Genomic DNA, 21,645 nt, shown 5'->3' with positions numbered 1-21,645 from the left:
ACCCCCATAATTTGGTGGAGTTTTTTGTTTTTTTTTTTTCTGTTAGTAACTTTTTCTGAGAATTCCATATGTAAGAACTGTGTATCATTTTTTTTCTCTCTCTCCATTCCAACCCTTTCCTCTGCACCCCCTCCCTCTCAAATTCATGACCTCTTTATTAATTATTATTGTTACTTATATGTATATGAACATATACATCATGTACCACCTACTGAGTCTATTTAGTGTTGCTCCTATGTGCATATGTTTAGGGTAACTACTTGGGATTGGATAACCTATCAGGGAGTTCATTCCTGGAGAAACCTGATTGTCTTTCCCATAAGAGCCAGTGATTGCCTATGATTCTTCATCTACAGGTGGGGTCTTGGGAAACTTCCCCTGTCTATGTAGACATGTCAGCTGGTAAGGTCGCCATGTTTATGCAACCATTTTGTTGCCATTTCATATAGCATCCTGACATATTTAGAAGACACTATTGTTGCAGAATATTTAACTATGCAAAGATGTGTTGCATTTGTTTAATTATGTAAAGATGTGTTGCTTTTTACCTTCCCTGCCTAAGGCACCTGATTGATCTAATAAAAAGCTGAACGGCCAATAGCAAGGGCAGAGATATAGGCAGAAGTTCCAGGCAGGAAGAGTAAGTAGGAGAAGGAATTTTGGCTGGAGGAAGAAAGAAGAGATGACTGGGAGCTGCCACAGGCCAGCGAGCCAGCCACAGAGGAAGCAGCAAAGTTGGGCACCCAGAATGAAAGAAAGGTCAAAAGCTGCGAGGCAAATGTAGATGAATAGAAACAGGTTAAGTTCAGTTAAAAGAGCTAGTGGGACAAACTTACGTCCATAAGGCCAAGCATTCATAATTAATAATACGTCTCTGTTCACGGTCTCTCAAGTTCTTCCATGAGAGGTTTTTGAGAGGTTTTTTTTTAATGTTATTCTGTTGTTTAGTTTTAGTTTTGACTTAGTACTATCATCAGTTTCTGAATGGTTATTATCTTAAATTATTCACTTGAATGTGCATAATTTCATTTGGAAAATCTTACGAAATGACAGAGTATTGCTTTGGGACAAAATACTGCTATCAACTTTTGCTGGTATCTTAATTTTCTTAATTGTAGCAAGATTGATCCAGATTAAGGGTTAACAATTGAGGTGTCTTGAAACTAAGAAGGGAGGAGAGACCCTTAGGGAGGGGGAAGAGGAGAGCGATGAGATACACTTGATAAGATGGGGAGAAGGGAGTATCCTGGGGAAGGAAGGGAAGCAACTGGAGAAGGTTGGGGCCATAGGGAGAGCAGCCGGGCAGCAGCCCAGGTGTGTGGAAGCACTCTGGTGAAATCTAGTATTTGTATGCTTTCCTAGAAAGTTATTATTTTTTAATGAAAGGAAATAAAAGGCAAAACCACTCATGGGTAGGATGAAATGGTGAGTGGAGAAGGCAGGTGCCTGTAGGGGCAGGCAGGTTATGAGAGCGAGTGAGCGTGTGAGCTAGCGAGCTGGGCAGGGGGCAGTGAGCAGTTCTAGGGCTTTGGTCACTAACATTTCATTGACAATTTTCATGCTAACCTCATTAATGAACATTGTGCATTAATGGATAAATTTGACCAGAGAGAAACGTGTGTGATTTTTACCTAATAGTTCTTAAAGTTGACTGTACTTAAGCATTACCTATTGGCTTCAAAAAAATATAGATGCCCAGATCCTCCTCTTCTCAGAAATCTAGTTAAAGTTAAGCGCTTCCCAGGTGCTTCTAACGAGCAGTCAGGCTGGGGATGACTAATTGGGTCCTGACTAGGGTGCTTTCCGCACCTGGCTTCCAGAGACAAGCGAATGCTTGTTTAGAAACAGCCAGTGCGCACTGAGGAAGGATGGCATCCTTTCAGACAGATAAACAAGCCCTTTCTTCATAATGAGCCTTATTGAAGGTTGTTGTTGGGATGGCCACCCAGGGCCAAATCTGCATTAAAGTGTGCCCGTTATGCCAAGCAGTCCCCATGTGCCACTGTATACTCTTTCCCTCAAACTGTCCCTTTGGTTCCCTGGTTCTAGTGAAGTTTCTGCCTGCGCTCTGTTTGAGGATATTTATTTAAGTTTCATTGTAGGTGAGTTTCCTCAGGATAACCCTTTTAAGAAAACATTTTGTCTGAAGTTAGGGTACCTAACATTGTGGACACTCTACAGCTAAAAGAATTCTATGTTTAAACAGTGCTCTGTAATGTGAGTTTTAAGAAGATGAGAGCCTCCCCATGAAGTTAGGGCACCTAACATTGAGGACGCTTTACAGCTAAAAGAATGCTCTGTAATGTGAGTTTAAGAAGATGAGAGCCTTCCCACCCAGCTCCCGCCTTTTTGTTTGCTTAGGTTGTCAGATCTGCGTTTGGCTGGACTGTGGTTTTTTGGGTGGGGGCGGGCAAGTCTAAGAGTTGCACCTCTGGCTCACCCCTTCTTTCTCTGCCCTCTCCTTTCTTCCACCAGTGTTTACTATCACAGCCAAAGTTCTGGGCCATTCAGACATCAGCCTTGATCCTCCGGACAAAGCTCGAGAGGGGAAGCACACGACGAGTGGAACGGGCAATGAGGCAGACACAGGTACCGTGGTGGCCCTCTCTCTGTTGCTGTAGTAAGTGTGTGCATGCGGCACTTGCGGGGACGAGATGGCTTTCCTTCCACTCACATTTTGTCGATACTTGGGTTACAGGCTCTAGCAAAGTTCAGCTTTGTCACTTTACTTTGTAGCTGTGACCTCAGCGCTTAACCTGTGTAACCCTGCATCTCATTTTAGATCCCTGCTGGCCTCAAACTCACTATGCACCTTCCAAACGCTGGGATTGGCATGGGCTGTCAGGCCCAGCTTGGATTTTGAATCTTGTTTTTGATGTCAGATGGTGAGAACATGCTTTGTGCTTTGCCTGGGGAGCACAGATTTAAAAGCAGAGAGATGCTACTCTGTTTCTCCTTAGGCCATGTAGGGGTCGCTTCATCTTCTCATCCTGTGCCACATTAGTAAGAAAGCTGTACTTGAGGGACAGCATTGGGGAGCTGTTATTGCTGCCTCTGCAGGGCGGTACTTTGGGGGCGGGGTGTCTTTTTATTCCCTATTTCCTGAATTTTGGAAATTAGATCATGTGGCAGGATGAATCCATGGTTTGTCTAATTTTCTGTCTTTGTTGAGCCCCTTAGCTCACACCCTGAACTTTTGCCAGTTCCTCTGATTCATAGTGTGGTGCTTCAGTGTTTGTTAAAATGACTACATCTCTCAAGAGTAAGGGAATGATTTAAAATAAGAACTGTATATATAAAACAAAGGGTTTTTTAAAATTAAAAATTTTAATTTCTATAAAGATTGGTTTCCTTCCAACACTGTGCAGTGCTAAATGATGAACTGTTAAAGTTGTGGGGAGGTGACAGGAGGACCAGAAGGGGCTCCAAGGGAAAGCTCAGTCATGCCTGTTGAGGGACTGCAGGTGTGCTGACAGTCCGCGTGGGCTGTAACTTAGTGATAGGCGGTTACATTGAGGGCTCCAATGACAGGTCCTGTGTCATGGTGAATTTTTAAGTGGTAGATACCAAAGTTAAGAAGAAAATGTTGCATCATACATGAAGGTAGATAACCAAATCAAAAAAGCCACAAGAGAGAGGAAATTACAAACTCAGGAGAAGCCGTTAAAAACAATCTAGTCCATGAAATCTTTTAGGCTGTGTTGTTGCCTATGCAGGTTAAGAGTGAGGTCAGATCATGATGGGGAAATCTACAGAGACACCTGAACCAAGCCCTTGGGAAGTCACAAACTCCAGACTGACAGCTGTGGAGCCTGTATGGGACCAAACTAGGCCCTCTGCATGTGGGAGACAGTTGTGTAGCTTGGTCTGTTTGAGGGGCTCCTGGCAGTGGGCCAGGATCTATTCCTGATATGTGAGCTGACTTTTTGGAGTCCATTCCCTATGGTGGGATGCCGTGCTCAGCCTTGATGCAGGGCTCGGTTTTGCCTCAACTTAATGTGCCAGACTTTGTTGATTCCCCATGGAAGGCCTTACCCTTTAGGAGGAGTGGATACGGGGTGCGCTGAGGGAGAGGTGAGGAGGGCGGGAGGGGGGGTATGGTTGGAATGTAAAATGAAATTATAAAAAAAGAGTGTAGGTGAGGATAAAGTCAGTTCTTGTGGAAGCCATGTTCACTGTAATGCTTAGGTTTCTAGCTGAGTATATCAGAGCTCTGATGGTTTGAATGAGAGCGGCCCTCACAGAGTCATATATTTGAATGCTTAGTCACTACAGAGTGCATTATTTGAAAGGATTAGAAGGATTAGGAGATGTGACCTTATTGGAGTTAGTTTGTCACTGGGGAGTGGACTTTGAGGTTTTAAAGCCCTGTCAAGCCCAGAGTCTCTCTGCACACAGAGCAGGCTGTGGTTCTCAGCTGTTGTCCCAGTGTCTGCTTGAATGCTGTCATACTTCATGCCGTGACGACAGGGACTAAACCTCTGAAAGTGCAGGCCAGACCCAGTTACATGCTTTCTCTTACAACAGTTGCCTTGGTCACAGTAGAACAGTGACCGAGACGGTAGTCATACTGTCCTTAAAAAAAAGTATAGCTTTTTCTGTTGTCATTCAGCTTTCTCAGCCTTATCAGAATAAAATCTTTTAGAGATATTTCTTGGCTATTTTTGTTTTTTATTTTGAAAACTATTCAGATTCCAAGTCCATTTTTTGAATAGGTTGTTTTGTTTTTTTAAAGTTCTTTATATATTCTGGATTTTAATCCTCTGTCAGATGATAGCTGGCAGAGGTTGTCTTCCTCTCTGTGGACTTCCTCTTTTCTTGCTGTTTCTTTATCTGTGCAGAAGAATTTTGGTTTAATGAGGTCCCATTTGTCAATTGCTGGCCTCAATTCCTGGTCAAATGGGTCCTATTCAGAAAGCCCTTTTCTAGGCCTCTATCCTATAGGGTTTTCTTCTAGCAATTGCAGTGTGTCACATTTAGGTCTTATCTGTTTTGAGTAGTTTTTGTACAAGGTCGCAGATGTAGGCTAATTTCACTCTTTTGCATGTGAATGTCCAGTTCTAGTACCATATGGAGAAAAACTTTTCTCCAGTTTTTGTTTTTGACATCTTTGTCAAGTTTTGGATGGCCGTAATTATGAGTACTCAGCTATGAGTCCTCAGTCGTATTCCACACAGCTTCATGCGGTAACTGTTGAGCGATCCTAAGCACAGTTCTTTTGCAGTCCCTCAGACCTTCTGAAGGTTTAAAGGGACCTGAAGTCGGAAAGTTTTAGGAGTACTGACCCAAGACGTGACCAGGGAAGGGGAGGTCAGCATGGTCACCCGGCTTCCTCAAGGCTGCCTCTGTTTGTTTGTCTTCACTGTGGAAGCTGAAGAGAAGCCCTTGCGCTCAGGATCCCATTAACTACAGCAGCTGAGCTCCCAGCTCCCTTTAACTGCAGCTGCTGAGCATATTCCTGCCTATGGCGGGCGGGTCCTGATTCCTGTGTTGGGGGTTTGAGTGCCGTAGAGAATGGTCAGATACTGGTCTCAGTGTTTCTTCAGCAAGAGCGTAGAGAATGGTCAGATACTGGTCTCAGTGTTTCTTCAGCAAGAACGTAGAGAATGGTCAGATACTGGTCTCAGTGTTTCTTCAGCAAGAGCGTAGAGAATGGTCAGATACTGGTCTCAGTGTTTCTTCAGCAAGAGCGTAGAGAATGGTCAGATACTGGTCTCAGTGTTTCTTCAGCAAGAGCGTAGAGAATGGTCAGATACTGGTCTCAGTGTTTCTTCAGCAAGAAGCTGCTTTTCATCTCACAGTCTGGTCATTGTTGTTGTGGGGATGAGATAAGACGTAGAAGCTGCCAGCACGGCTCCTCTGCTCCACAGTCCTGGGACTGTGACCTGGATTTCATTTCTCACAGGTGCCATTTGCTAATTATTATGTAATACTGGTTCAGCATAGGTATAAGTTTATTGAAGCTTAGTAAATTTTAATTCTATTTCTCCTTACCATGGGGAGTTTTATTCTCCTTGAGAGTCTGAGGTGGCAGTCTGTTTGACTGATCGATTTGTAAATCACTGTTGACTTCAGGCTCCTGTCAGAAAGAAAGCTTCTTTTACCCAATTGTTGATATGTTTGCTTAAGTGCATATTTTAATTTTTTAAATAAGTCCTGTCCTGCACACACAGACATGTACAAAGATTGCACAACAAAGCCAATCAAAGGTGGTCTGGCAGGTGATGAGTCAGCCCTTTCAGATGATCAGCTAGTCTCTGTTGGGCTCAGCAGGCCCCCAGACCCTTTGATATACTTCTGGTGAGAATGAATTGCTGTCGGTGAAAGGGAAGGCCCTTTGGGACCAGCTGCTCCTTTGAAGATGTATGGCCGTACTCTCAGATGTAAGCACACTGTGTCTGAATCATACCAGATCTTGTGCAGAATCGTCCTGCATACTAAATCATCCTCTGGGTAACTGTAACTTCAGTCTTGATCTTCTGGAGGGTTTTCTGGGAAATTCTTTCCTGAAAAAAGGCACCAAAAGGAAGAGACACATCTTTACATTTGGAGGCTTCACCCTTCTATGCCCATTCCATAGAGATGCCCTCTGATTCATGAACCTGTAGCTTCTGGAGATGTGGGCATTGTTATTGTGGGGGCTTGGGAGCTCCGTGTGCACAAATGCTTAGCTTTTAGAGTCAGTTTAGGAGAAATGACCTTAAAACAAAGCTTTAAAACTTGAAAACAAGCCAGTTCTAATGGTATGCATCTGTATTCCTGGCATTTGGGGAGCTGAGTTGGGAGATCTGCCAGGGTTACCTCTGAGTGAGGGGTAGACCCCACTTTTGGACACCTGGCTTTGCTAACAATTAACCAACTTACCTTAAATGTCTGAAATAAAATGAAGTTCTTGGGGAATGAAGGTGTGGCTCAGTGGTTAAGAGCACCAGTTATTCTTACAGAGTACCTGGGTTTGATTTCCTGTACCCACATGGTGGTTCACTACCATCTGTAACCCTAGTTCCCAGGGATCTAATGCCTTCTGAACTCTGCAGGTTCTGGGCACACAAGTGGTGCACATAAATCCACGAGATGCAAAACCACTTGGGCATAGTCTCTTAAAGGCTGTTGGCCAAAGGAGCTCCCACAGCACCGCATAAATAAAATAAAATCACACAAATTAAGATTATTTTAAAACAACAACAAATCCACCAAAGCTTTCTTGAGAAAGTCATCCTTATAAATTTGCTGGAAGTGAAAGAATTATTTTAAAAATCCTCTCAAGGATGAATGCCTCTGGTTAAATGATCACTTTCTGTGGGTAGACCTGGAAGAGAACTCAGGTCATTGTAAATGTCAGCCCTGCTTTTCCTATTTCCTATGCCTGTGAGAACTCCAGTTTGTTTGACTATGGTAAAACTTTTTCAGAACTTGCTAGAAATGAGCTTGCTCTGAAAATATCTAGTCACCCACTGCTGCCAGCAAGGTACCTTGGCCCAGAGACTCCACCCCTTCCCGTGTAATACCTCCAGCTGGAGACCAAGTGTTCAAATACATGAGTCTGTGGAGGATGTTTCGCATCAAACCATAACAGGGTATTGTTAGGATCTGTTTGTAAATTAGTAAATAAAAAGAGAGTACTTTGAACTCCGTGGAGAGAATAGCAGTGTGCCACCGCCCGTTTTTGTGTATTAGTTTAATGTTCTTAGCTTTATTGGTAGCTAAACCTTACTTAGGTGATTGTCATGCTTAAGACAGCAAGAAGTATATTTTTGTAGGGGAGTAGAAGATAGGTGTTCAATTAATCTCTACCCATGTGGAACCAATTCAGCTTTTGTAGGGCGCTCACTTAAGTGGTTCTCAACCTGTGGGTGGGTCGTGATCCCACAGGTTGTATCTCAGATAGTCTGCATATCAGATACATTATGATTCATAGCAGTAGCAGAATTACAGTGATGGAGTAGCTACAAAATAATTTTATGGTTGGGTCATCACAGCATGAGGAACTGTATTAAAGGGTCACGGCATTAGGAAGGTTGAGAACCACTGCTCTAGACAGTTCCATGCATGTTGGCTCTGTCATTCCATCTGGTGTACTTGGCTATTTCAGAGAGCACCTGAGTTCATCAGACACAGATACCTATAAGTCACCCAGAAGTATAAGAAACGTACAAACAATTATTAATAAGTCAAGAACAACTTACTGAGTACTTAATGTTCCTTAGTCATATCATAAAACAACATGGATTTTGTTGAAAATAAAATTTCACATGTAACTAGGGTTTGGTAAATTGTATGATATTACTTTTAAATTTTAAGTTATTAAGTAAAAGCTATTTTTTTTTCTTTTTGAAAATGTGGTATGTTGGTTTAAAAAAAATGCCTTTCTTTTCATGAAGGAATTCTGTGATCTTTATTTATGTATTGTGACCATATGTCTTCAGCCAGAAGTTGCTGTTCGTTCTTTGCCCTTCCTCCCTCAGTGAAATAGCCCTCGCTAGAGGCATGCAACCTTTTTGCTATTAAGTTTCTGTGAAGCTAGGCCAGGGAGCTTTGTCAAGATGGTTGAGGAGTGTGGTTATGTCCCAATTTGTTCTGACTGACTTTGATTGAATAGAATCTTGGGCTGTCCAAGGAGTCTGTTGTGACATGTGAACTCATTTTGTGACATACTGAACCAACAAGTGCTTCTCCTCCCTCACACATGGCAGAGGAAGAACCGCAGCTTCAGGCTGTTGTGCCAATTAGGAACTGGCCTGTGTTTAGCTGTGGTACTTACTGTTCTCCTCTTTGTAATAAAATACCCGACTAAGCAACTTTATTTTGTCTCCCAGTTGGGGAGATTTTAGTTCATCATGGCAGGGAAAGCATGGGGGGAACAGCTCAGTCTGTGTCAGTGGTAGTGTCAGGCAGCACGACTGTTTCTCTTGGCCACCCAGGATGCAGAGAATTCTAGATCAGACTTAAAAGCAGGTATAACCTTCCAAAAGTCACTCCTGGTCACCTGCTGCTGCATGCTAGCGCTCTTGATTCAAAGGTTCTGAAACCTTCCAATATTGCACTCCATAGCTGGGGACTAAGTGTATTTTCGAGCCTTGTATGTCACATCAAATCATGGCAGGATTTTATTAGGTTAGATTTCTGTCCTTACCTTTCTTCTGAGGAAGTTTATTCTTGATTCTTAAATTTATTTTTAATTTTATAAAAAAATGAAACAACTTGAAAGCAGATACTAGTAACAGCCTTCCATATCTTCATGTGTCAGAGTGTGTTGTTACATGCTGCCTTGCCAACTTCATCAAATACAGGAAAGACCTTATTCCACACAACAGCTTCCTATGTTAGAATCAGAAAATTAAGAAGGACATGTTAGTAATAACTCGATCATTATGTGAAAAAAGGTCACAATAATTCACAATTGAAATTCTGATGCTAAACCTGGCATGGTGGGGGACATCTCTAATCCCATCACTCAGGAGACAGAGGCAAATGGATCTCATGAGTTTGAGACCAGCCTGGTCTACAAACTGAGTTCCAGGACAGCCAGGGCTGCACAGAGAAACCCTGTCTTGAAGCCTCTCCCTCCCCTGCAAAAAAAAAAAAAAAAAAAAAAAGTCTGATACCAGGAAAAGTCTGTAGTTAGCCCAAACCTACTGACAAATCAAAGGCAGGCAGATGGCCATGGTAATGGGCTGTTCATGTGTTTGTCTGGGATTCTAGACTATGTCTGAATTCAAGTTGACATTTTGTATGTGAGCTTTCTTTGATGACTAGTCACTTGATGACTATATAGTGCCAACTTTTGACTCTGCAGTTGGCCCAGGTTCCTGTTTTCAGAGAGCTATCCTGGTCATCTCGTCTGCTTCTTGCTGTGTCTCTGGGAGCTGTTTTCCATTACCAGATCAGGAACTTCAGGCCATCACAGGAAGTCGGTTATGTGGCTTGCGGTACCCACTGCACTGCACAGATGGTCTTGTGTGAGTGGGTGCCCACCCTTCATCTCCTTTGCTGAGGGACGAGAGTACCTGTTTGTAATCGGATAGAGCGGCTTTTTCTCATTGTCGAAACAGCATTGCCTTGGCGATAAGTACAATAAAGAACACTTTTTCTTAGAAAAAAAATGAAATTTTTAGTGAGAAGATTGGTTCTTTGAAAGATTTATCATAGAAAATTTTAATTTAAAAATTTTCCTGGTAATATTTAAATATGCATGTTTATAGAAATACTGATTAAATTTCAAGTTTTTAAAATACTTAAACTCAAAATAAATCTTCATACAGCCTTTTGCCTTGACCAAATGACTGGAGTTCTTTATTTATATGTGTATTTTAATGATTTTATAATAGGAACTTTGTTTACATTAAAATTATTATACATATAGACTGTGATTATTGTATGTGTTCTTAGGCTCTTGCAGACCAATTTGAAGATAAAACTACATCTGTACTGGAACGTCTGAAGATTTTCTATTGCTGCCAGGTACCCCCTCACTGGGCTGTTCAGGTACTTCTGTTTGTCTTTATTTTTAACTATTTTAGTGAAATCAGTAAAAGCAGTTGGGGAGTTCCAGTTGTTTTAAATTGCTGTTTTGATTAAAATGGTAATGGATTTAAAAATGTTTTGAAATGGTTTTAAATTGATAGTAGGTAGGATCTTAGAATTTAAGATAGAAGAATCATAAATGCTTTGTTTTTCTTTTCATGAATTTAAGTTTCTTAAAGGGTTTTAATATAGAATTAAGCAGAGGTGTGGAGAGCGGGAGAGAGGATGTGCTAGTTAGGAATGTATTTGGGCTTAGGAGAGTTGTCTGCCTGCTTTCACTTTCAAAAGGACATTTTATATTAACCTTTTAAAGATTTATTTTTTATTATGAATGAGTATATGTGTGTGTGCGCGCGCAGATGATCATGGAAGGTAAAAGAGAGTGTCCAGAACTGGGGTTGTAGGTGCTTGTGAGCCAATTGACATGAGGCAGGGAACTGAACTGTCTGGGCCTTGGAAGATCAAGAAGTGCCTGTAAATTGCTGAGCCATCTTTCAAGCCCAGCGTTTTATATTCAAATATCTTTAAGGCTTTTCTACGAAACAATAAACCTTTGAACCTTTTAACAGTGTTTACAAAAGCAAATAAAAGGAAAGCATTTATTTGACACTTTATGTTTTGTGATATCCCCAACTGTTCTCTTTCCAGGGTGCAAGGGTGTGTGTGGGGGGGTGGGCTGAGCTGGCGAACAGCCTTTTGTCCCGAGATTCTTAAATGTGAGCTGAATTTCAAAGGGCAGTAAAGATGTATTCAAAGAGAAAACAACACAGAGACTACCGACCTGAAACCAGACCTATTAAAAAACATCATTTTCTTTATTTTCTTATAATATTTTTTCCATTCCTGGAGGATGGGCAACTTAAAACATATTCTACTTATTGCTGAGTGTATTGTTTACTGGCCCACGCCTACTTTGCTTGCTCATCTTGATCTTCTAGGGCCTGTGGAATTAAGTGACTCAGATTACTACTCTGTGTCTAAAACAAGTAGGACTGCTTGAAACAGAGCCTGAGATGCCCTCATGTGTAAAGAGGAAGCACGGAGGTTTTAATGGTGCCTGCATTGCTTCCTCAGAGCTTTAAACACTGATCTGTGGGATGTGACCCTTGCAAACCAGAGCTTCTCATGGAAGGAATCTTTAGATGAGAAGGAAATAATTGACTTTTTTTTGAGTTCTGAGATCTTAGAAATCTGATGCATTGAGTATTTTGATCAATTTCTATTTTGTTTTTAGTATTTCATTGCCTGTAAAAAAGCTTACTGAAGTAAGTGTGGTTCTCACAAATTCCTAGGTAGTAGACATTGAATTTCGTAAATGATGTATGTATTACAATAAGCAGCCCTTTAAAAGGCAGGTTGCAGTTACTGGGCAAGATGGATTTGCTTCCTGTAGAGGAGTGTTGATGATTCTCATTTGTCTTTCTAGCGCCAGCTTGCAGGTTTGCTCTTTGAGTTGGGATGTACCACTTCAGCCCTTCAGATATTTGAGAAGCTGGAGATGTGGGAAGACGTGGTCATCTGTTATGAAAGGGCTGGACAGCATGGGAAGGTACGTGACAGGCATGTCTGTGTGTGGTGAGCTCCTTCTTCCTTCCGCACGTCTCCATCACACCTTAGAAAGCCCTCTTCTGACAGTGTTTACTCCAGTTCTTCCTTTCACTTGGGACTTTGCAGCGTTTGCTCTGATTTATGTTGGGCAGCTTATTTCATGTCTGTAAAGAGAAAAGCAGCCTGCAGTTGATATGACATTGGCATTTAAGAAAGAATAATAAAAGCTTTGAAGGTACTGCATGTTTTGATCGATTTTTCTATTGATTCTTCTATAGGACAGCTTTGAAGTAAACTATCAGGGATTGATTTTAACTGTCTTTGGCATGCCTGATGATTAGAGGCTATGGACATGGCAGAGTCATCTAGGAGGCTGAGTCTGTTTGAGAAGGGTCTCTGTGACCCCTGTATGAAGTGTGCGATGCAAATTTAACTCCACTCTGAAATTGGGTCAACAGAGAGAATGTACTGTTTGCGTTTGTTATAAATCTGTTGTTTCTTCTCCTCATACGTGAACCATATGTTAAAACTTCTGTCTCCACATTGTGAGTAGCCCTAAAACTGGGTACACTGAAATCATATGTTAATTAAAACAACTTGTTCTTATTTTATATGTATGAGTGTTTTGCCTGTATATGTATGTGCACCATGTATGTGCTTGGTGCCCATAGAGGCCAGAAGAGGGTGTCAGATCCTCTGGACCTGGAGTTACAGGTGGTCATGAGCCCATGCATGTGGGTGCTGGGAACTGAGCTGAGTCCTCTGCAAGAGCAGCAAGCGTTCTTAACTGCTGAGTCAGCTCTGCTGCCCTTGCTTGTTGATTCTAATTGCGCTTTATGTGACTGAGTAGAGCCCATAACGACTACAGCCCTCACTTTTACCCTTTCTGTTGTTATGAAGATGAGGAGCAATGGCTCAAGTACACGATTTTCTTATATAGCTTCCCAAGTGTGAGTACTAAAGAGCTGTGATCAATGACAATGACATGGATTGTCATGACAGTGGTCAACGACAGTGAAGCTCTTTGAGTTGTTCGGTGTCGGGAGAAACCAGCAGTGTCACCAGGAGATTCAAGGTCCCTTTCATGGGTTTTTAGTCTTTCAGATAAAAGAATTTGGAGCTGGCTTACTGTCTCTGCAGGTAAAAATAATTGCCCATGTGAGCCTGGCAACCTGAGTTCCCCTGAACCCACGTAAGACTGGGGGAGAGAGCTCCTCATGCATACTTCCTCATGCATACATGTGCAATAATTAAATATCAACAAAGCATTGAAATGGACTCAGGAATACTCAAGGACACTTTTATTGGAGCTTGAGAATAGAAACCAGAGGAGGAATATTGGAGATCTTAGCAGGTGTGGAGGAAGATGGAAAAGAGAAAATGTTAAACTTTTTAAGTTAGAGGTCGGGAAATCAGGTATGGTGGGGCTGCTACCAGGTACAGATGGACCTCGAGTGGGGTTGGGGTCAGGGTGAGTCAGGTTGCCTGAAGAGTGAGAAGAAGCAGGGTTGGGATTCTGGCCAGTGTCTATAAAAGGGAAAGAAAATTATACTTTGTGAGTTAGAACTCAGAACAGCAGGTTTGGCAGGGAGTCAGCCAGCAACCACATTGACTGTGTGTGATGGTGGTGGTGGTGGTGGTGGCTTCTGGGGTATCCAAGTAGTTATCTCATTTAGGACGTAGTTCTCAACATGGTGCCAGTGTCACCTCAGATTATTCTCATTTGACTCCAGACTGTCCTCTTGAGCTCATAAAGCAACAATTTCCCCCTAGAGATTAAAGGAAAACTCCTGTTGTCTACCTCAAAGTTATCAATCACTGGCTAAACTCTTTGTGAAGGAGGGTGCTGACTCTTGACCATATTTTTGTCAGATCACATCACCATGTCTGTACTCAGGTGTCTCAAAGGGTCTTCATATGTGCAAGACAGCCACCCTTGTGGATAGGCAACTGTATGGCAGGAAGCTGGCATCGCTGCGTTGTGTCCCATGGTACCTGTGAAGCATCTGGCTGCAAATGGCCCTTCTTCTACCCTTTCCCAGCAAAGCATTCTTTTCCAGCAGGACTCAGGTTTTCTGTCAAGATTACATAATATCTTGATCCTGGAAAAGAATGTCACTGCTATCCTCTCATTCCCTCTGACTCCACACCAGCAGAAGATTCCCTCTCCTTAGGACTCAGCTCGGACTGCAAAGTCTGCCACCATGGCAGCATGGCATGATGGTTAAGGGCATCTTCTCGGGACAGCTGCCTGAATTCAGGTGTGCACTTGCTGTCATGCCAGCCTTGTGATGTTGAGCAGCTTGCTGTATCTACCGTGTCTGTTTCCCTTTCTAGAAGCACACATCTGCTTGGCTTCTAGGTTTTCACATGGTAATGTGTGTATCTGGAGTGATACTTACCTAGTTGTGCTTCGTGAGTGTTTGATGTGGTTCCAAGCATGTGTCTGTTTCATTTGGTATCTTTGAAGTGACAGCGTTATCTGCAGTCAGAGATGTCTTCCAATTTCAGTCAGTCCATTGACCAACCCATGAAGTGACCCATACTTGTGTCTGTGCAGGCTGGTTATAGTGTTCTCCATGTCACTATGTCAGTGGTATTAGCATGCTGTTTGTTGGGTTTAATTGCCATTTAAAATGAAAAGATGATCTCAGTATGGTTTAGCATCGAAATAAAAAGTTGTTAAATTAAAACCAAACCCAAACAAACAAAAAACCAAAGTAGAGAAATAAATTTGGAATTTGTGAAATAAACATTTGCCATTCATTGGTGAAGTTATCAGAATTTCACTTACCTACCCTTCCTTCCTTCCTTCCTTCCTTCCTTCCTTCCTTCCTTCCTTCCTTCCTTCCTTCCTTCCTTCCTACCTTCCTTCCTTCCTTCCTTTTTTCCTCCCTCCCTCCCTTCCTTCCTTTTTTATTCCCTCCCTCCCTTCCTCCCTCCCTCCCTCCTTCCCTCCCTCCCTCCCTCCCTCCCTCCTTCCCTCCCTCCCTCCCTCCCTCCTTCCTTGCTCCCCTCCCTCCCTCCCTTTTTTACTCCCTCCCTCCCTCCCTCCCTCCTTCCCTCCCTCCCTCCTTGCTCCCCTCCCTTCCTCCCTTCTTCCCCCTATTCCTCCCTTCTTCCCCCTATTCCTCCTCTCCCTCCCTCCCTCCTTGCTCCCCTCCCTTCCTCCCTTCCTCCCTCCCTTCCTCCCTTCCTCCCTCTTTCCTTCCTCCCTTCCTTCCTTCCTTCCTTCCTTCCTTCCTTCCTTCCTTCCTTCCTTCCTTGTTTTTTTTGAGACAGGGTTTCTCTGTGTAGTCCTGGCTGTCCTAGAACTTGCTTTGTAGACTCAGATATTTTAACATTTCTTTAAAGTAATAACCAAACGCTTTGTGATAACTTAAAGGGGAAGATCCTCAAAATAGATGAAGGCTAGGTGTGTTGGAGTACATCTTTAATCCCAGCACTCAGGAAGCAGACACAGGTGGATCCCCGAGTTCGAGGCCAGCCTGGGCTACATACTAAGAGCCTGTTAATTTTTTTTTTAAAAGTTTTTATTCATTTTACATGTCAACTATAGTTCCCCCCTCTCCCCTCCTCCTGTTCCCCCATCACCTATTCCCTCCCCCCATCCACTCCTCAGAAAGGGTAAGGCCTCCCACGGGGAGTCAACAAAGCTTGGCACATTCAACTGAGGCAGAACCAAACCCCTACCCCCTGTATTGAGGCTGAGCATGGCAACCCACTAATGGAATGGCCTCCAAAAAAGCCAGCTCAGTTACCAGGGATAGATCCTGGTCCCACTGCCAGGGGTCTCACAAACAGATTAGGCCCACATGCAGAGGGCCTAGGAGGATCCCATGTTTTGTTTCAAACAAAACAAAACAAATCAAAAGTTGATAAAACTTTGTTTTGTACTAAATTATATAAACAGAGATTGCCATAGAAATGCCCAACAATGTTCCGAAGGCAGAAAGAATTGTTAAACTTCACTGAATAGATTAGGGGGAAAATCAGAGCAGCCAGAGGCTAGTGTGAATTATTCAAAGCATTAGGTCATGATCAAAGCACTTTCCTCTTTCATTAAGAATTTGTCAATATTTTTTAGCATCTATTGTCTCAAATGTTTGTTTAAAGAAGGAATGAGTCATCACCTGGCGGTGGTGGTGCATGCCTTTAATCTCAGCAAAGGCAAGAGCAGGATCTCTGTGAATTCAAGGCCAGAATGGTCTGCAGAGCGAGTTCCAGTACACAGAGAAACCCTGTCTGGAAACCCACCTACCTCCCCAAAAAAGAAGGGATGAATGGGAGATTGAATATCCTAGTTATCAATCTCATGGAGCTCCAATCTCATCATCTTACTGTGTAATTCTTTTACATTGGTTAATAAATAAGTAATGGCTATAGAAAATATTGTTACCTTTGAAATGGTAGTTTTTAAGGATTATTTTTATTATTATTTTATGTATATGTATATGTGTATACCATGTACATACCCGGAGTCTGTAGGGGCCAGAAGGGTGCTTCGGATCCCCTGGGGTTAGAGACAGTCATAAACAACCACCATGTGCGTGCTGGGAATCACAGCCAGGTTCTCTGGAGGAGCAGCCAGTGCTCTTTACCACTAGGCCATCTCTCTGGATGATATAGTATTTTAGAAATTTGTTTTGAGTTTTTTTTTTTTTTAGAAAATTAAGCAAGTTGGTGAATCACAAATAACCAAAGCATGCTTGAAATAAAATATTAATTTAATTATTTTTAGACAGTATGGGAAGCTGAGATGCCCCGATTGGGAGAAAAGAATACAATGCATCCATGCACATTAGGGAAGGCCTTGATGCTTCCCCTAATAACTGTAATATTACTGTTTCCAAGATTTGTGTATGATCTCGTAAGAATTATCTTCATGATAAATGCCTCTGTTTCTGAATATTCTTGGAAATGTACATATTTTAATCTTTAGAAATGTAGTTATTTTGTTGTACATTTTTGTAACTTACTACTTAAAAATGTCATCTTGATTTTTTAAAAATTCTTCTTTAGGTTTATTTTTTACTTTATGTGTAAGAACGTTTTGTTTGTGTGTATGGATGAACAGCACATATGTGCCAGGTGCTTACAGAGGTCAGAAGAGGGTTTGATCCCCTGGAACTAGAATTATGGAAGCCTGTGGGCCACTGTGTAGTCTCTGGGAATTAAACCTAGTCCTCTTAAGAAGCAACAAGTGCTGTTAACCTCTGAACCATCTTACCAGCACCCACCCTATCTTGAGTTTTAAAAATTGGTTTTAACAATTCGTCTCATAGAAGCCATGTTCTTTGTTTTTTTAAGATTTGTTTATGTTTATGGAAATTCATGTTTTGCTTGAGTGTGTGTGTGTGTGTGTGTGTGTGTGTGTGTGTGTGTGTGTGTGTGTGCGCGCGCGTGCCCGGTGCCTGTGGAACCAGAATAGTATTTGATCCCCTGGAACTGGAGTTACAGGTTGTTGTGAGCCTCTCTGTAAGTGTTGGGCACCAAACCCATGTCCTCTGCAAGAGCAGCAGGTGCTCTTAACTGCTGAGCCATCTCTTCAACTCCCCCATCCCTGCTTTTCTGTTATATTTTCAGATAATTTTAGCCATAGACCCTAAAAAAATCTTGCTTCAAGTTGGAAGCAAGAGCTTTCTTTCTGGAAGAGTTGGGCTTCTGTCTTGCCCATGTGCTGGTGGTTTTCACTACATTTTGATTTCACTAGATATTTGAAATTTTAATCCTTGTATTTTCTGCTTAATGGAATAATTAGTTTTTAAAAGGCTAATTTAGAGAAATGTCTGAGTCTAATTATTATTGTGACACCCATGTTTACTCCTTGTCCTTCTAATTTAGAATACAGCTAGCAGACAGTCTTGCTATTTAATGGCTATTGGCAAAACATCTAAGATTAATTTTGGTTGAGTCTGGAATCAGAACTGGTTCTCATCTGTTAACATTAGTTTTTCAGATATTTGACTCATCTGTCAACTGGAGTTCCCTCCAGCTGATGGCCAAATCTCATTTTGTTGAGCAAACCTAATTTGGTCTCTAAATAAGCAACAATGGCTGAGCTGGCATCGCTTGGAGGTGAGGCTAGAAGGTGAGAATGTGGGGTGAAATAAGGATTGGTCCTCATTTCCTTATAGGAAGCCAGGTTTGCCTGAGGTCACATAGCTATGCTACATTTGATTGTGCTACATTTTCAAATGACTGTAACCGTGGTTTCTTATCATTTTAGGATACAAGTAATCGTGTTACTTTGAAAGCAGCGGAGTCTTTTTAGTAGTCTAGTTTTTCCGGGGGGTGGGGTTCCAAGATAAGAGTTCCTTTGTGGGATTTGTGAGGTTCCTTTTAAGTCCTTTGCTAGAGCAGTGACTGCCCACGGCAGTCCTGCCCACCAGTGACTCCCAGGATGGAGAGTGAACGGTTGCAGGTGCATCACGCTCTGGCTGTTTCTCGTGGCCTCATCCCTCGTGTTCTCTTGTCTGTGTTACTCCCACGGCTCCAGGAAGATGGCGCTCCTGTGCTCACCTGGCTTGGTGGCATGTTCTTAGTTCAGGTTCAGTGTTGAAGCTCTTGTGTCAGGAGCTCTTGTCCCTGTCGTAGCTACCTCTCGCTTGTTCTCTGGTTCTCCTTTGGTGTTTACAGAGCATCTGGCCTCTGCTTCCTCTCCAGATCTACATAGCCCTTCTCTCAACTTCTCAGCTCCCAAGACTACTCTACTGTCCCATTCGCTGGCTCATTTCCTCTGTCTATGTCATTTAGAGCTGTGTTCCCACACACCAGAGGCCCCACACAACAAATAGTTGAAAATGTACTAGGAAGCAAATACCCTGGTTGAGCCCTCTTTATGGATGACTGGCCACTTGTTCTCGATAGAGTGCCCACCTCCACTTCTGCTTTAGCTTTAGAAATAGAAATGGGAACCTTTAGGAATTCCAGTTTTCACACAGTGATGCCAGATAATGCAGTTCCTAAGTGCTTCCCGTGGATTATTCTTTACTTGCTTGGTCTGTAATTATTACATGCTACTTGTAAGAAACTACAAAATATGAAATGGTTTTGTCAGTTTGTCATACTGGTCAGCGTCGGTAAATGGCAGGTTTTGTCTCCTAAGAGCCATTTCTGCTAAAGCCTGTCCTTTCCCCACACCTGCCTGCCTTCATGGTTACTGTTACTCTCTTAAAAATTAGAGATTAGGTTTTTAAGGCAAAGTAATTGAAAATGCTCCACAGCAGGGTAATACAAATAGGAGGTGACCAGCTAAGCAGATAACTAGGCCTGTTTTAAATTACTCTGTTTTATCTTGGACTTGGAGTGTTTGTGTTGGCAACCACTCTTAGAATAACCCAGCCAGGGCCTGGTGTTGTCACACACATAAATGTAAGAAGCAATTAGTGAGGAGCTGGCTCCAAGTGTGTGGCTGGGAGAAGCACCACACAGGTCGTGAGGCTGTGGGGGAGAGGGGGTCCAGCCAGGCAAGGAGCCTCTGTCTTTTCACCTCTTGGGTATGGCTCATGTGAGCATCTTCGTCCTTGGGTCAGGGGTGTAGAGCACCTTCCAGTGGGCAGTATCCATCTCTGAGAACTAACTTACACAGTGAAATCAACTGTGTTTGTTCTCTGCTTCAGGGAGGAACCAGAGGAAACCCGCTGTGTGAGTCCCTGCACATCACATGTGAACTGTTGCACCTGGACACCTGCATGACTCTTTAACTCAAGCCTGTTGCCAAAGGCCACCTCTTTTTACCTTTTTTTTTTTTGAGTTGTTAAAAAATTGTGCTCATATATATGTGTGGTGTGTTCGTGTGTGTGTGCATGGATGTGCATGGAAGCTATGCTGTGGGATAACGCTCTTGTACACTGTAAAGATTTGTCACTCATTTTGGTTTAAAAAATGCTGAGGAAGTATAGATGGGGCAACCAGGCGAAGAGAATCCTTAGAAGAGGAAAGGCAGAGAAACAGAGGAAGCAAGATGAGAATGCCTTAGTGAGAAAAGGTACCAAGCCATGTGGCTAAACATAGACAAAAAATATGGGTTAATTTAAGTTGTAAGAGCTAGTTATAATTAATATAAGCCTCTGTGTGTTTCCTTGGGACTGAATGGCTGTAGGACTGGGTTGGACAGAAACTTCCGTTTACAAAGCCAGAAGAGGGTACCAGTTCCCCTGGAGTCACAGACAGTTGTGAGCTATGTGTCATGGGTACTAGGAGCTATACCCCAGTCCTCTGCAAGAGCAAGCGCTCTTAACTGAGCCACTTCTCCAGCTCCTTAGTAGCACCATCTTCAGTTCTTGACCTGTCTCTTTTCCATCCCCATTTAGTTGGTTGTCTGTCATTTCTGTGGTCCTCAGAGCCATCACATCTACGCTTGTCTCCCATTGTCAGTTTTCTCTGGGAGGACTTCCCAGAGTTGTTCTGCCAGTTCCTCTCGTTGTATGCTGACCAGATGAGGCTTCAGTGTCCGTCCCCCCCCCCCCGTTAATCCACAGTAATCACAGCTTACAACCAAGAAGACTGTTTGAGAATTACTTCTGACTAAAGTACAGAGAGAAAAACCTGGAGTGTTTCATCTCTTTGTCTCTTAGAGATTGAACTTAACGTTTATCCATGTTTCTTATCCCAAACTCAAGGCCCGTCAGGGTGTTGTCTAGGATTGAAGGAGTAGGGTAGGGCCTCTCCCTTCAGTCTCAGATTTCCCATTTAACAACTTAGAGCAACATACTGTTTGTTATAAATGTAAATGAACACTGAGGGTCCCAGGTCGTGTGCTTGTCCTCCCTGTGGTCAGTTCTACCTGAACTACACCGGGAGTGGCAGGATTGGTTCCCCAAAGTACTAGGAGTTTATGGTCTGAATTTGAAATTGCACGTTGACAGTTTGTGGGTGAATGTAGGCCAGCAAGATGTTTTGTCTGATTTTCAGTGTTTGAAAAAAATGAGAGTAAAAATTTAGGTTTTATCTTTTAAAAACTCTTGAGTTTTTTGGCTTTCCTTAGAGACCCAAAAGCTGAAAACAAACAAACAAACAAAAACCAAGACAACCCCCAAACCAAGAGCCAAAGCAAACCCAACAACCAAAGGGAAGCGGGGTGCAAATCCTATATAGTGTACTGTAGTATGAATTCTAATTGGTCTTTTTATTTTTATTTATTTTTATTTTTTATTTTTTTTGGTTTTTCGAGACAGGGTTTCTCTGTAGCTTTGGAGCCTGTCCTGGAACTAGCTCTTGTAGACCAGGCTGGTCTCGAACTCACAGAGATCCGCCTGCCTCTGCCTCCCGAGTGCTGGGATTAAAGGCGTGCGCCACCGCCGCCCAGCTCTAATTGGTCTTTTTAAAAAAATATTTATTTATTATGTATACAATATTCTGTCTGTATGTCTGCAGGCCAGAAGGCACCAGACGTCATTACAGATGGTTATGAGCCACCATGTGGTTGCTGGGAATTGAACTCAGGACCTTTGGTAGAGCAGGCAATGCTCTTAACCACTGAGCCATCTCTCCAGCCTCCTCTAATTGGTCTTAGTAATAAAAACCCAGAGTCAGATGTTAGGGGATGAAAACTGAAAGACCAGAGAAGTA

At 42.6% G+C, this 21,645-nt stretch overlaps 1 protein-coding gene across 1 annotated transcript in view; it reads left to right on the top strand.

The window, feature by feature from the left end:
• Ttc27 (tetratricopeptide repeat domain 27) overlaps positions 1–21,645 on the top strand; it is a 120,013-nt gene that overhangs the window by 46,266 nt on the left and 52,102 nt on the right. Inside the window, exons 10-12 of the mRNA XM_038320546.1 lie at positions 2,476–2,589; positions 10,390–10,485; positions 11,951–12,073. Of these exons, the coding sequence (XP_038176474.1) occupies positions 2,476–2,589; positions 10,390–10,485; positions 11,951–12,073 (333 nt within the window). The remainder of the gene's footprint in view (positions 1–2,475; positions 2,590–10,389; positions 10,486–11,950; positions 12,074–21,645) is intronic.

This window comes from Arvicola amphibius, chromosome 2 (assembly GCF_903992535.2).
Source record: "Arvicola amphibius chromosome 2, mArvAmp1.2, whole genome shotgun sequence".
NCBI lineage: Eukaryota > Metazoa > Chordata > Mammalia > Rodentia > Cricetidae > Arvicola > Arvicola amphibius.
Note: the sequence above shows the minus strand (reverse complement) of the source record. Positions and strands in the feature narration are given on the sequence as shown.